A 12,931-nucleotide genomic window follows, 5' to 3' on the forward strand; every position below is an offset into this window, starting at 1 on the left:
AACTCAATATATTTCCACCACGTTCTTCTTCCCCTGATTTCTCTGTCAAAATCAACGGCTCAACTATCAACCCGCCCCCCCCATGCCATGCCAAGGTCCTAGGTGTAATCCTGGACTCTGAACTATCCTTTCGGCCCCACATCCAGTCGCTGTCCAAAGCTTGCTGCCTCAAACTCCGCAACATCTCCAAGATACACCCCTTCCTAACCAATGACACCACAAAGCTTCTAATTTACTCCATGGTCATCTCTTGTCTCGATTACTGCAACTTCCTCCTCATTGGCTTACCTTTAAATAGGCTATCCCCTCTTCAGTCCATCATTAACGCTGCTGCCAGGCTCATCCACCTTACAAACCACTCTGTGTCTGTTACCCCTTCATTGGCTGCCACCCAACCTAAAAATTAAATTCAAGATACTAACCATAAATACCAAACAAATCGTTCTCTTCGTTCTCCTAGGACCTCCTGCTCTCTAGCTCCCTTGTCACCTCTTCCCTTGCTCACCTCCAGGCTTTCTCCCGAGCCTCTCCCCTCCTCTTGAGAGCTCTACGCCAATCTGTCCGACTATCCCCTACTTTGTCCACTTTTAGACGATCCCTGAAAACACATCTCTTCAGAGAAGCCTATCAGGCCCCCACCTGAAAACTGTTTTTTTTTCTCCATCAGCACATCCCCCCACAATTATTACCTCATGTATCTCTTGACCCTCCCTCTTAGATTGTAAGCTCTTACGAGCAGGGCCCTATAATTGCTACTGGATTTAAGTGTATTGTAGTTGTACTGTCTACCCTCAATTTGTAAAGCGCTACGTAAACTGTCTGCGCTATATAAATCCTGTATTATAATAATAATAATTCTTCCCTGATATAGGATTCTAACTTAAACTCAAAAGTCCTGGGTCATCATTGTTGTAGTATTTGTTTCAAGATGCGTCAAATATTTTTAATTGGTGAGAGGTCTGGTTTGCAGGTAGGCCAGTCAAGTACCTGGACTCTTCTACTACAAAGCCATGTGTTGTCATAGATGCAGTATGCAGTTTAGCATTGTCCTGCTGAAGTATGCAAGGCCTTCCCAAAATCCTGGACATTTTTCACCATTGATGCTGTAGATGTGCAAGCTGCCCATTCCATACACACTAATGCACCCCAAACCATCAGAGATAGAGGCTTTTGAACTGAGAGCTGATAAGTTGGAAGGTTGGTTTCTTTAGTCCAGAGGGCATGGCACTCATGTTTGTCAAAAAGACAAATGTCAGATTTAGATTCCTCTGAACACAAAACAGTTTTCAACTTTGCAACAGGCAATGTTAATTGAGCTTTGGCCCAGAGAAGAAGCAACGTTTCTAGATCATGTTTACACATGGCTTATTCTCTAAATGATAGAGCTTTACTTTTCATTTTTGGATGCCATGGAGAACTGTATTCACAAACAGTGATTTTTGGATGTATTCCTGAGCTCATGCAGTGATGTCTATCACATAATCATGCATGTTTTTAATGCAGAACTGTCGGAGGGCCTGAAGAACACGGGTATCTAATATTGTTTTTGGCCTTGCCCCTTGCGCACATAGATTTCCTGAAGAACATGGGTATCTAATATTGTTTTTGGCCTTGCCCCTTGCGCACAGAGATTTCTCCAGATTTTCTGGATCTTTTGATGACACAATGTACTGTAGAGGATATTATATTTAAAGTCTTTGCAACTTTACATTAAGGAACATTATTCTGAAATAGTTTGACAATTTTTAGATGCAGCTTTTAACAATTGGGAAACATCTGCCCATCTTTACTTCGGTGACACTCTGAATCTCTTTTTTTATACCCGGTCATGCTACTGTTACCCTTTAATATCATTAGTTGAAAAGTGTTTTTCCAGCTCTTTCTTGTAAGTACCACTTATTTTGCTGCCCTGTCCCAACTCTTTTGAGACGTGTTGCTACCTTCAATTTTAAAATGTCTTTATTTTTTTCTTAAAATGGTACTTTTCCTCAGTTCAACATTGGATACATTTTCTATTATCTATTGTGAACAAAAAAAATAGATTTTTGTCTTACCGTAAAATGCTTTTCTCTGATGTCCATTGACTGACACAGCTTCATATCTTCTTTGACCGATGGGTTATGCTGCTCTCCTTAAGAGTAGGACACTAAGCGGAAAAGGGTTAACAAAGCTTGACTACGCCTAAAGGGCAGTCTCAGGGGGTATCCTCCCACTTCCTGCTCTAGGATCTCAGTTTTTTACCAAGCAGTGTCAGAAGAATACATAACCCAACTCCACAGAGGGGTGGGTGCTGTGTTCGTCAATAAACATCAGAAGGATTTTACGGTAAGACAAAAATCCAGTTTTCTCTTTCGTTTAATGACGGACACGCCAAAATATCTTCTTTGACTAATGGGACGTCACAAAGCAGTATCAGCATGAGGGGTGGGAGAAAACACAGCAATAAACATATTTCCCAAAAAGGGCTAAACTTAGTCAACCAGGTAAACCAGGAGCTCAACCAGGAACAACTGGAGCTCACCTAACACCTAATAACATCCGTTAAGGACAAACAAAGAATCTGATTTGCGAATTGACCCGCCGTCAAGTACACCCTGATGGCCTGGACCACATCCAAGAAATGCAAAGCAATTTCTTTTGGATGTTTTGGCTTAGGACACAACATAGGCAACAAAATGTCTTCATTTATGTGGAACCCCGAAACGACCTTAGAAAGGAATGACTGACAGGGACGTAGCACCACTTTGTCCCTATGAATCACCAGGTAAGGCGACCGACAGGACAACGCAGCCAGCTCACAGACCCTGTGTGCAGAAGTATTAGCTACCAAGAAAGTCACTAACTGTGACAAGGTAAGCAGAGGAATTTCACAAATATTTTCAAAGGGCGGCTTTTGAAGAACCGACAGTACCAGATTAAGATCCCACGGGGGAACCATATCGGAGGAGCCAAGTGGCGAACTCCCTGCAAGAAGGTGTGAACCAAGGAATTTGTGGCCAACAGCCTTTGGAAGAAAATTGCCAAGGCTGAAATCTGGCCCTTAATGGTGCCCAGGTCCAAGCACTGATCTACACCTCTTTGTAGAAACTCCAGCAGACGTGATGCCAAAAAGGAACGGGGGAACCCCCCCAAGACTCACACCAAGTAATGTATGCCGCCCAAACACGATGGTAAATCTCACGAGAAGTAGATTTCCTAGCTTTTAACAGAGTAGGAATCACAGAATCCGACAACCCCCCTATCCTTCAATACCTGGCTTTCAATAGCCATGCCTTTAAAGCCAGCGACTGTAAAGCAGGATGGAAGATCGGTCCTTGAGACAAAAGATCTTCTCTGAGAGGAAGCTGCCACGGGGCATCAGATACTAGTCTTACCAGGCCCGAAGAGGCCAGTCTGGGGCCACCAAAATTACTGAAATCCCTTCTGACTCGATTCTGCGCAGAAGTCTCAGCAGAAGCTGTAGTCAAGGAAAGGCATCAATTAGACTATACTAGCCCCAAGGGGCCACCAGGCCGTCTGCGGCATCTGCCAGAGGGTCTTGAGACCTTGCAGCAAACCTCGGAATCTTCAGGTTGACGTAGGAGGCTAACAGGTCCACATTGGGGGTCCCCCACCGGATACACAGTTATTGAAACACTTCCAGGTGAAGGGACCATTCGCAAGGACTCAGTGCCTGTCGACTGAGGTAGTCCGCCTGCCAATTTTCCACCCCTGGAATGTGCACAGCAGAGAGGGCTGGAACAAAGCTTCTGCCCACCTTAGAATGCCGGCCACGTCTTTGGCGGATAGGGCACTTTTGGTGCCCCCTTGGTGATTGACATATGCCACAGCAGTGGCGTTGTTTGATTTAATCCTTACGGGACACCCCTGTAGAAGATCTGTCCACTGGGACAGGAAAAGCTTGATCGTCCGAATTTCAAGGATGTTAATCGGCAGACTGGACTCCTTCTGAGACCAGAACCTCTGGCCTGATTCCGTGCCCAAGACACCTCCCCACCCGGACAGGCTGGCGTCCATGGAAACCACTGTCCAGTACAGTGGAAGAACAGATTTTCCCTGCCAAAGCCAGGGAAAACAAAGCCACAATATTAGGGATGCCCTCGTAATCCGGGACAACAGGATCAGATTGTCTAGGGACCATAGATTCTTGTACCATTTGGCTAGAATCTCTTTTTGCAGAGATCTGGTATGGAACTGAGCAAATGGTGGAGATTACATCTCGAAGGTGGAGACCATCAGGTCCTGCACCTGCATGCAAATCCTGAGAGACGACTGGTGATTGGATAACAGCAGCCAAATCGCATGCTGCAATTTCAACAGTTTTGTTTCTGGAAGAAACACCCAGGCTGAGGCTGAATCCAGAGTCAGACCAAGGTAGTCCAGCTTGTTGGACGGGGTCAAAGCTGACTTTCGAAAATTCAGAGTACAGCTGAACTCCTGCAGAGTTTGTACAGTGATGTCCAGATCATCCTTTAGAACAGACAAATACTCTGCTCTCAGAAGAAGATTGTCCAAGTACCCCAGCACTGAGATCCCCCGCTGCCTAAATAAGGCTAACAACGGGGCCAACACTTTTTTGAACACCTGAGGATATAAGGCAAGACCAAAAGGTAACGCCACAAATTGATAGTGCTCCTCGCCTATGGTAAAGCGAAGAAAATGCTGATGCCCGACATAAATTGGTATACGAAGGTAAGCATCCTTGATATTGATAGAGGACAGAAAATCCCCATGATGAAGGGAAGCAACTACCATGTGAATAGACTCCATTCAGAATTTCAGAACCCGCATAAAGTGGTTCAGGGCCTTGAGGTCCAAGATTGGACTAACCTTGCTCTCCTTCCTAGGAACCATAAATAGGTTTGAATAACCCCCTGAAAACATTCCAACTCTGGAACTGGTACAATGGCTCCTTGTAACAGTAGATACTGAACCATCCCGAGAAGGCACTGAAGCTGATCCAGGGTCAGGCGCCGGTTGGAAGGGAAAAACCTTGCCGGGGAAGGGACCGAAACTTGATCTTGTAACTGGACCATATCAACTCGTGGACCTATTTGTCTTGAACGAAAGAGGTCCACAGGTCAGAAAAGAAGCAGACATCCCCCACCCCAAGTACGGGTGAGGGTGTCCCTTTAAGCAGAGAAGGGCTTGTCCGCGAGGGAGGATTTAGAACCCTTGTCCTGTGATCCTGCAGGACGAAAGGACCGCTTGCGGGCCGAAAAAAGACAGAACCAAGTTTGAGGCGAGACTCTGGTTTTTGTAACCTGCGGAAGCAGGGTGTTCTTGCCACCCGTGAGACTTTTTATGATCTCTTCCATGGAAGCTCCGAACAAGTGGTCCCCCACAATGGGGAGATCCGTCAGCTCATTTTTGGAGGCCTGGTCCACAGACCAGCATTTCAACAAGATCATGCGGAGTCACCGCGGTCATAGACACCCAGCAGGCTAAAGGGGCCGCATTCAGGAAGGCATCACAAATATACTGTAACCCCTGTATCAACTGGTCTTCGCCAGTTCATGAGGATGCTGACCAAGGTCTGGGAGACCATGGTTATGGCAAACACCGGCCTCAAGATTGAACCTGCAACAGTAAAAAGAGGGCAGACCAGAGATTCAGCCCTCCTATCTGCAGGATCTTTAAAGGATGGATCATTCTCCACTGGTAGTAACGCGACCTTACAGTATTTAACCTAGAAACCTGAGTGTCCACCACCGGTGGCACTGTCAGTTTCTTTAAGAGGGACTCCTCAAAAAGATACCTCCTAGCGAAACTCTTAGGTAACCCAACCATGAATTTTGGGGACCCCCACTGACTAGCGACAATCCCGTCAAAATAGGCAGGAAAGGGGAACACCTTAGTCACCTTGGATGGTCTGCAGCTGACACAGCATCAGTGTCCTCCATTTTTAAAGTTCCCCGCACTGATACAATCAGTGCCTTTACTTGTGCAGATGTAGTGGAAGAGAAATCATCTTTGCTTCCAAAGCACTTGGACCCCGTGGGGTGACTCGCGTCCACGATTGCCAAATCAGCCTCAGAATCGGAGGCAGCGGAGGAAACAGGTGAAGGTGGAGGGCGCTTTTTACTAGGTCTCTTTTAAAAAACCATGTCCACTTTTGATACCAATGACTGCAGGACCGCCGTCATGGCCACCATGGCAGACTGGGTCCCGCAGCTTTTGAGAGCGGGTCCTGTGGTGACACGTGTTCTAGAATGCTTCATGATACCCTGGGGACCGTCAGCAAAGTTAATGTAGATTTATAAGGCACGCTGGGAAACACCTCCCGCCGATGCACTAAAATATCAGAAAATGGGGAGATACAGTCAGGTCCATAAATATTGGGACATCGACACAATTCTAATCTTTTTGGCTCTTTACACCACCACAATGGATTTGAAATGAAACAAACAAGATGTGCTTTAACTGCAGACTTTCAGCTTTAATGTGAGGGTATTTACATCCAAATCAGGTGAACGGTGTAGGAAATACAACAGTTTGTAGATGTGCCTCACACTTTTTAAGGGACCAAAAGTAATGGGACAGATTAACAATCATAAATAAAACTTTCACTTTTAAATACTCGGTTGCAAATCCTTTGCAGTCAATTACAGCTTGAAGTCTGGAACGCATAGACATCACCAGATGCTGGGTTTCCTCCCTGGTGATGCTCTGCCAGGCCTCTACTGCAGCTGTCTTCAGTTCCTGCTTGTTCTTGGGGGAATTTTCCCTTTTGTTTTGTCTTCAGCAAGTGAAATGCATGCTCAATCGGATTCAGGTTAGGTGATTGACTTGGCCATTGTATAACATTTCACTTCTTTCCCTTAAAAAACTCTTTGGTTGCTTTCGCAGTATGCTTCAGGTCATTGTCCATCCAATGAGTTCTGAAGCATTTGGCTGAATATGAGCAGATAATATTGCCCGAAAAAACTTCAGAATTCATCCTGCTACTTTTGTCAGCAGTCACATCATCAACAAATACAAGAGAACCAGTTCCATTGGCAGCCATAGATGCCCACGCCATGACACTACCACCACCATTCTTCACTGATGAGGTGGTATGCTTTGGATCATGAGCAGTTCCTTTCCTTCTCCTTACTCTTCTCTATCCATCACTCTGGTACAAGTTGATCTTGGTCTCATCTGTCCATAGGATGTTGTTCCAGAAATGTGAAGGCTTTTTTAGATGTTGTTTGGCAAACTCTAATCTGACCTTCCTGTTTTTGAGGCTCACCAATGGTTTACACCTTGTTGTGAACCCTCTCTATTCACTCTGGTGAAGTTTTCTCTTGATTGTTGACTTTGACAAACATACACCTACCTCCTGGAGAGTGTTCTTGATCTCGCCAACTCTTGTTAAGGGTGTTTTCTTCACCAGGGAAAGTATTCTTCGGTCATCCACCACAGTTGTTTTTCGTGGTCTTCCGGGTCTTTTGGTGTTGCTGAGCTCACCGTTGCGTTCTTTCTTATTAAGGATGTTCCAAACAGTTGATTTGGCCACACCTACTGTTTTTGCTATCTCTCTGATGGGTTTGTTTTGTTTTTTCAGCCTAATGATGGCTTGCCTCACTGATAGTGACAGCTCTTTGGATCTCATATTGAGAGTTGACAGCAACAGATTCCAAATGCAAATAGCACACTTGAAATGAACTCTGGACCTATTATCTGCTCCTTGTAAATGGGATCATGAGGGAATAACACACACCTCGCCATTTAACAGCTGAGCAGCCAATTGTCCCATTACTTTTGGTCCCTTAAAAAGTGGGAGGCACATATGCAAACTGTTGTAATTCCTACACCTTTCACCTGATTTGGATGTAAATACCCTCAAATTGAAGCTGAAAGTTAAAGCACATCTTGCTTGTTTCATTTCAAATCCATTGTGGTGGTGTATACTGTAGAGCCAAAAAGATTAGAATTGTGTCGATGTCCTAATATTTATGGACCTGGCTGTATACTGCCCTAGGACTCAGCAGGGGAGAGAGAGGGAGAAAAAGCACCAACAGCCTGCAGCATCCAGAGGAAGAGGAAACGGTTGAGCAAACACCAAAGGCCCCCTGCTGAGCACCGCTCCATCAGGCTACAAGAAAATGGTCACCAGTATAAAGTATAGGAGCCACTGAAAACATGGCCGCCGCTCCTCCGCATACAGTCACTGGCAAAATGGCGGCGCCATGCAGCGAGGCGTGTGCAGCGAGGCGTGCGATTCCCGGCCACACAGGGACCCCTAAACACTGACAGCAGCAAGGGGGGCCTATACAGGGACCCCCCCTACAGGCAAGCGCGCCTTATCCCCCCTCCAGCCACAGCTCACCCACACCCATAGAGAAACTTGCAATATAATAATGTGACATTTCTCCTTAACCCTAGGAGGGAACGGGGGGGGGGGGGGGGGTGCTAGAGAAGGTGTTGCGTCTGGGTAGGAAGGACATATGAGAGGCCTACCGACCCTGGGAGGGACCCGCGTCAATCCCAACTTTTCCTAAGGGAGAAGGGGGCACTACTCACCACACCTTTGGGAACCGGGGGCGGGCACCACTCCGTGTAGGTCACCTCCCCATCTTGGAATAGGGGTGCTGCGGGCCAGAAGTATGCTGCGACTCAGGCCGCGACCAGGTTGTGAGCATCCTCGCGAGTGTTGCACTCCACGTCCAGTGGGGCTATGTTGCAGCCGACCTGAGGCAGCGCTGTGGTCTGCACGAGCTCGCTGGCCAGACTGGGGAGACTGTAAGGATCTAGGACATCCAGTGCATCACCCAGTCCGGCAGTTGATTGTAGTTCTCACAGGAACAGACCTGACTGTAGAAGAAAAAATGAAAAAAGTTCACTTTTAAAAAAATGCCAGGCCATATATCCCAGCAAGGAACTAGGTCCTTACTCCTGACTAGGCAGAAAAAAACTGAGATCCTATAGCAGGAAGTGGGAGTATACTCCTTGGGACTGCCCTATAGGCGTAGTCAAGCTTTGTTAACCCTTTTTCGCCTAGTGTTCTACTCCTAAAGAGAATAGCATAACCAATCGGTCAAAGAAGATATGAAGCTGTGTCCGTCAATGAATGAAAGAGAAATAAGGATTTAGGAGATATGCAAACCATTGCATTTAGTTTTTATGTAGATTTTACACAGCATCCAAACTTTTTTGGAAATGGGGTTGTATATTGCAACAGACGTAAGAAGTTGAACTGTCTGTAAAGTTTATATCTTAGTTTTGACTTCACTAGGGGGAATTTCCCTTACTTTCTGCCTTTGTGGTACCTGTACAGGAAATGTGTGCTCTAGCCATTGCCAGAGGAGGAAGAAACAGGCAACAGCTTTTACCACTCTAACAAAAATATGTTTTTGCCTATTTTCCAGTTGGAGAGATATCACATCACTTCCTGTCTTCACAGTAAGTGAAAGGATATCTCCTAAACAGGGACACTATTGAAGATATTTCCCCTTACTTCTTGTCCTGTAGATGCAATGATAAGTGAGAGGAAATCTTTACAACATGAGAGGAGTTTACCTTTTAGACAGTTGTCACCAGAATAAGTGTTCTCATTTGAAAATTACCCCTCATCTCTTGTTTTGCTTACAATTTTATAATTTTGAAGTTCACATCAATTTCTGTCTCTGTGACAATAGCCACCAGGACAAATAGAGGGATATATTTATCTAGCAAGGATAACAGGATAACAATTAAAAACTGGCAAAGGCTCTAATCTTTTGCTGCTCTATCTAAAATTACAAAAACAATTTTGTGCAGTTGGTTTTTCTTTTGATCCTACCTGTCACTATTTGTATATAAGCTTATACATGACGATGGAATATTGGGTAAAGCAATGACCCAATCCTATCACAGAAAATTACATTCTTGGGGTCATTTTCTACACTGAGAGTTTACAGAACTCTTCCATACAAGAAAGATTTAGATAATCTGTGCTGGTTGCAGATTAAACAAATTTCTTTTTTAAGCCTAAATAACAAAAAGGCTTTTGCAGCATTTATTCTTCTTTAACAAAAGTAACATTTCCATTTGAAAGGATCAGTTGCTAGCCTTCATACTAGATTACTAGAGAGAAAGTCAGCTGTGTTTAAAAATAGACCTTCCTAACAATATCAACTTTCATTTAAAAATAATTATTTTTTGATTGGCTGTTCAAACTTTTACATATTTGTTTGTGAATATCCTCAACCATCTTTTGCAAGCAACTTGTGAATTATGTTTAGTGTCTACACAATATTAAATGTAAGTTACCTTTTTTACCTCAAATAAAAGAAATAAATATATGGTCTCTTTTTATGTTTCCAAATTACCTGCATGCTTGCTTACAACTGTTTTTTAATTAGGTTATCTGAAACTTTCCAGCATTTATTGCTCCTCTCCTGAGGATGTTGTAAGTTTAACTGTGCATGAGTGGCAGCTACAATCAAATTATAGCAGTTAAGACAGCCATATGTTCTATACACACAGGGGCTACATGTGCTTACAAATTACACATGGTAATCAAAAAAAAAAAAATCAAGTGGGATCAAAAGGATAAAGTACAGAATTATAAAAAGAGGAAACTAAAAGTGATTACACATAACTGAAAAAAATCAAGAATGCATAGCAAATATGTTATAGGTAGAAAGTGACCATGTCCTTTGAAAACAGACCACATTAAGTACATAAACCTTTAATATTCTGCTCCTTCGTTACCATAATTTGATTAGTTGATAACTATGCATAAAGTAAAACTGGGATGTTTTTTTGTAACCTGTTTAAATATACTCTGTCTGCTTTTGTATATTTTCTAGACCTCATTAATGTAGCCATTTAATAAAGTGAGAAATACCTTCTGTCCCAGGAAAAGACTTTTGGTAGAAAGGATTGTGAATCCATTGGTCGGTGTCCCTTCTGTTGTACTGTCTGCACTTGCAGATTTACTAACTTCTCCTTGCTTCTTCTGAGTGCATACAATAAATGAACACATAAGATGTGGTTATATGGAATAGTTATTTATATTATATCACATGTACAGCACATTATAGCATACCATATGTATGAACGTGTCAAAGGAAATGAAACCAAACCTGTAGTATCTCCAAATCTACCAAATTTACAACCCAACAAAGCAAGAACCAAAAGATAACTACCTTTAGGCCCCGTTCACATAGGGGCGACGCTACTTCGCACCGCGACCTCCGAGGTCGCGGTGCGAGCAGCGCGCCGCGACCTCGGAGCGGCCGCCACGGACTTCATAACATTGAAGTCTATGGCGGTCGCCTCCTGGTCGCCCCAAAGAAGCTCCGGACCCTTTTTCTAAGTCGGAGCGACTTGTGTCGCTCCTATTAGAACGGGTCCGCAGCTTCCCTATGGGAGGCGACCTGCGGCGACCTGTGAGGCGACCAGGTCGCCCTAGTGTGAACCGGGACTTAAAGTGTATGTAAACCATAACAATAAACATCTCTTATTTGCTCCCTTTTGGCCTGCTTAAACCCTTGGAGCCTAAGCCTTTTTCTGACATTTGTTACAAGTTAAAATCAGTATCTTTTGCTGGAAAATTACTTAGAACCCCCAAACATGATATATACTGTATATATATATATCTATATATATTTTAGCAGAGACCCTAGAGAATAAAATGCAGATTGTTGCAATCTTTTATGTCACACGGTATTTGCGAAGCAGCCTTTCAAATGCAATTTTTTTGGAAGAAATGCAATTTCATGAAATAATAAAAAAACAAAAAAGTAAAGTTGGCCCAATTTTATGGTATAATGTGAAAGATGATGTTACGCGGAAAAAATAGATACCCAACATGTCCTGCTTTAAAATTGCGCACACTCGTGGAATGGCGACAAACTATGATACTTAAAAATCTCCATAGGTGACACTTTAACAAATCTTAACCCTTACCTTTTTAGAGTTACAGAGGAAGTCTTGTGCTAGAATTATTTCACTCGCTCTAACGATCGCAGCGCTACCTCACATGTGTGGTTTGAACACCATTTACGTATGCAGGCACGACTTGCATATGCGTTTGCTTCTGCGAGGGAGCACGGAGGGACGGGGTGCTTTAATTTTTTTATCCTAATTATTTTTATTTTTTTTATTTTTACACTGTCCATTTAAAAAAAAAAAATTTGATCACTTTTATTGCTGTCACAAGGAAAGCAAACATTCTATGTAATAAGCAGTGACAGGTACTCTTTATGGAGGGATCTGGGGTCCAAAAGACTCCAAACCCCTCCTCTGCACTTAAAAGCATTCAAAACGCCAAATCTGGTGCCTTTAAGGCTTCAGTACCCAGAAGTGATGTCATGACATTGCTCCCGGGTTTTTACATCGGAGACCCGATCAAAGCCAAATTCGGCTTTGTTCAGGTCTTCGGTCAGCCGGCGGATGCACCAGCTGGTTGCTCAGGTCTCCCGGTGGAACAGTAGACCTGGGCGAGCTGCGGGAGGGGGAGTGCTCTCTCTGTTCCTTGTAATGACAACGGAGTGGCTGCTTAGCCGTATCGGTTGTCATTACAAGAAAGCTGACTGTCGGCTCTAAACAACGGTACCCGGGGTGATGCCTCTAGCTGCAGGCATTACCCCGGTATAACCCCCTAAAGCCGAGACAGCATATTTGTGTTCCGTTGGCCTGAAGGGGTTAAAGTGGTTTTAAAGCCACTTTTCTTCTTCCTATAAGCCCCAGTATTCTATTACAGTATGTGCCCTAGTGCATGTTATTTATAAAAAAAAATGCCACTTTATACCTAATTTCAGAGCACCTCTCGGCACTCACCTGACTGCCTGTCGTTGTCTTTCCCGATCCGACAAATACATCAGGCAGGGCTGAGAATACCCAGCTGACTTTAGCTGGCAGGGTGGAAGGAGAGTGGCGGGTGGTCAGATGAGAGAACAGAGGAGAGCTACAGATGATGGAGGCCCAAAAACTGACCACGATGTCAGGGCTCTGCAGCCAT

At 44.2% G+C, this 12,931-nt stretch overlaps 1 protein-coding gene across 4 annotated transcripts in view; it reads right to left on the bottom strand.

Moving 5' to 3' along the window:
* The window catches only part of MACROH2A1 (macroH2A.1 histone), a 183,189-nt gene that overhangs the window by 99,780 nt on the left and 70,478 nt on the right, over window positions 1–12,931 (bottom strand). For 2 of the 4 annotated variants that reach the window (XM_082257167.1, XM_082257165.1), the window contains exon 5: window positions 10,814–10,921. In XM_082257167.1, the coding sequence (XP_082113293.1) occupies window positions 10,814–10,921 (108 nt within the window). Of the gene's footprint in view, window positions 1–10,813; window positions 10,925–12,931 lie in introns of all 4 variants that reach the window. The other 2 variants (XM_082257166.1, XM_082257164.1) reach the window with 1 other exon arrangement.

The sequence above is a fragment of the Pelophylax lessonae genome (assembly GCF_965119305.1).
Source record: "Pelophylax lessonae genome assembly, chromosome: 4".
In the NCBI taxonomy this organism is placed as follows: Eukaryota; Metazoa; Chordata; class Amphibia; order Anura; family Ranidae; genus Pelophylax; species Pelophylax lessonae.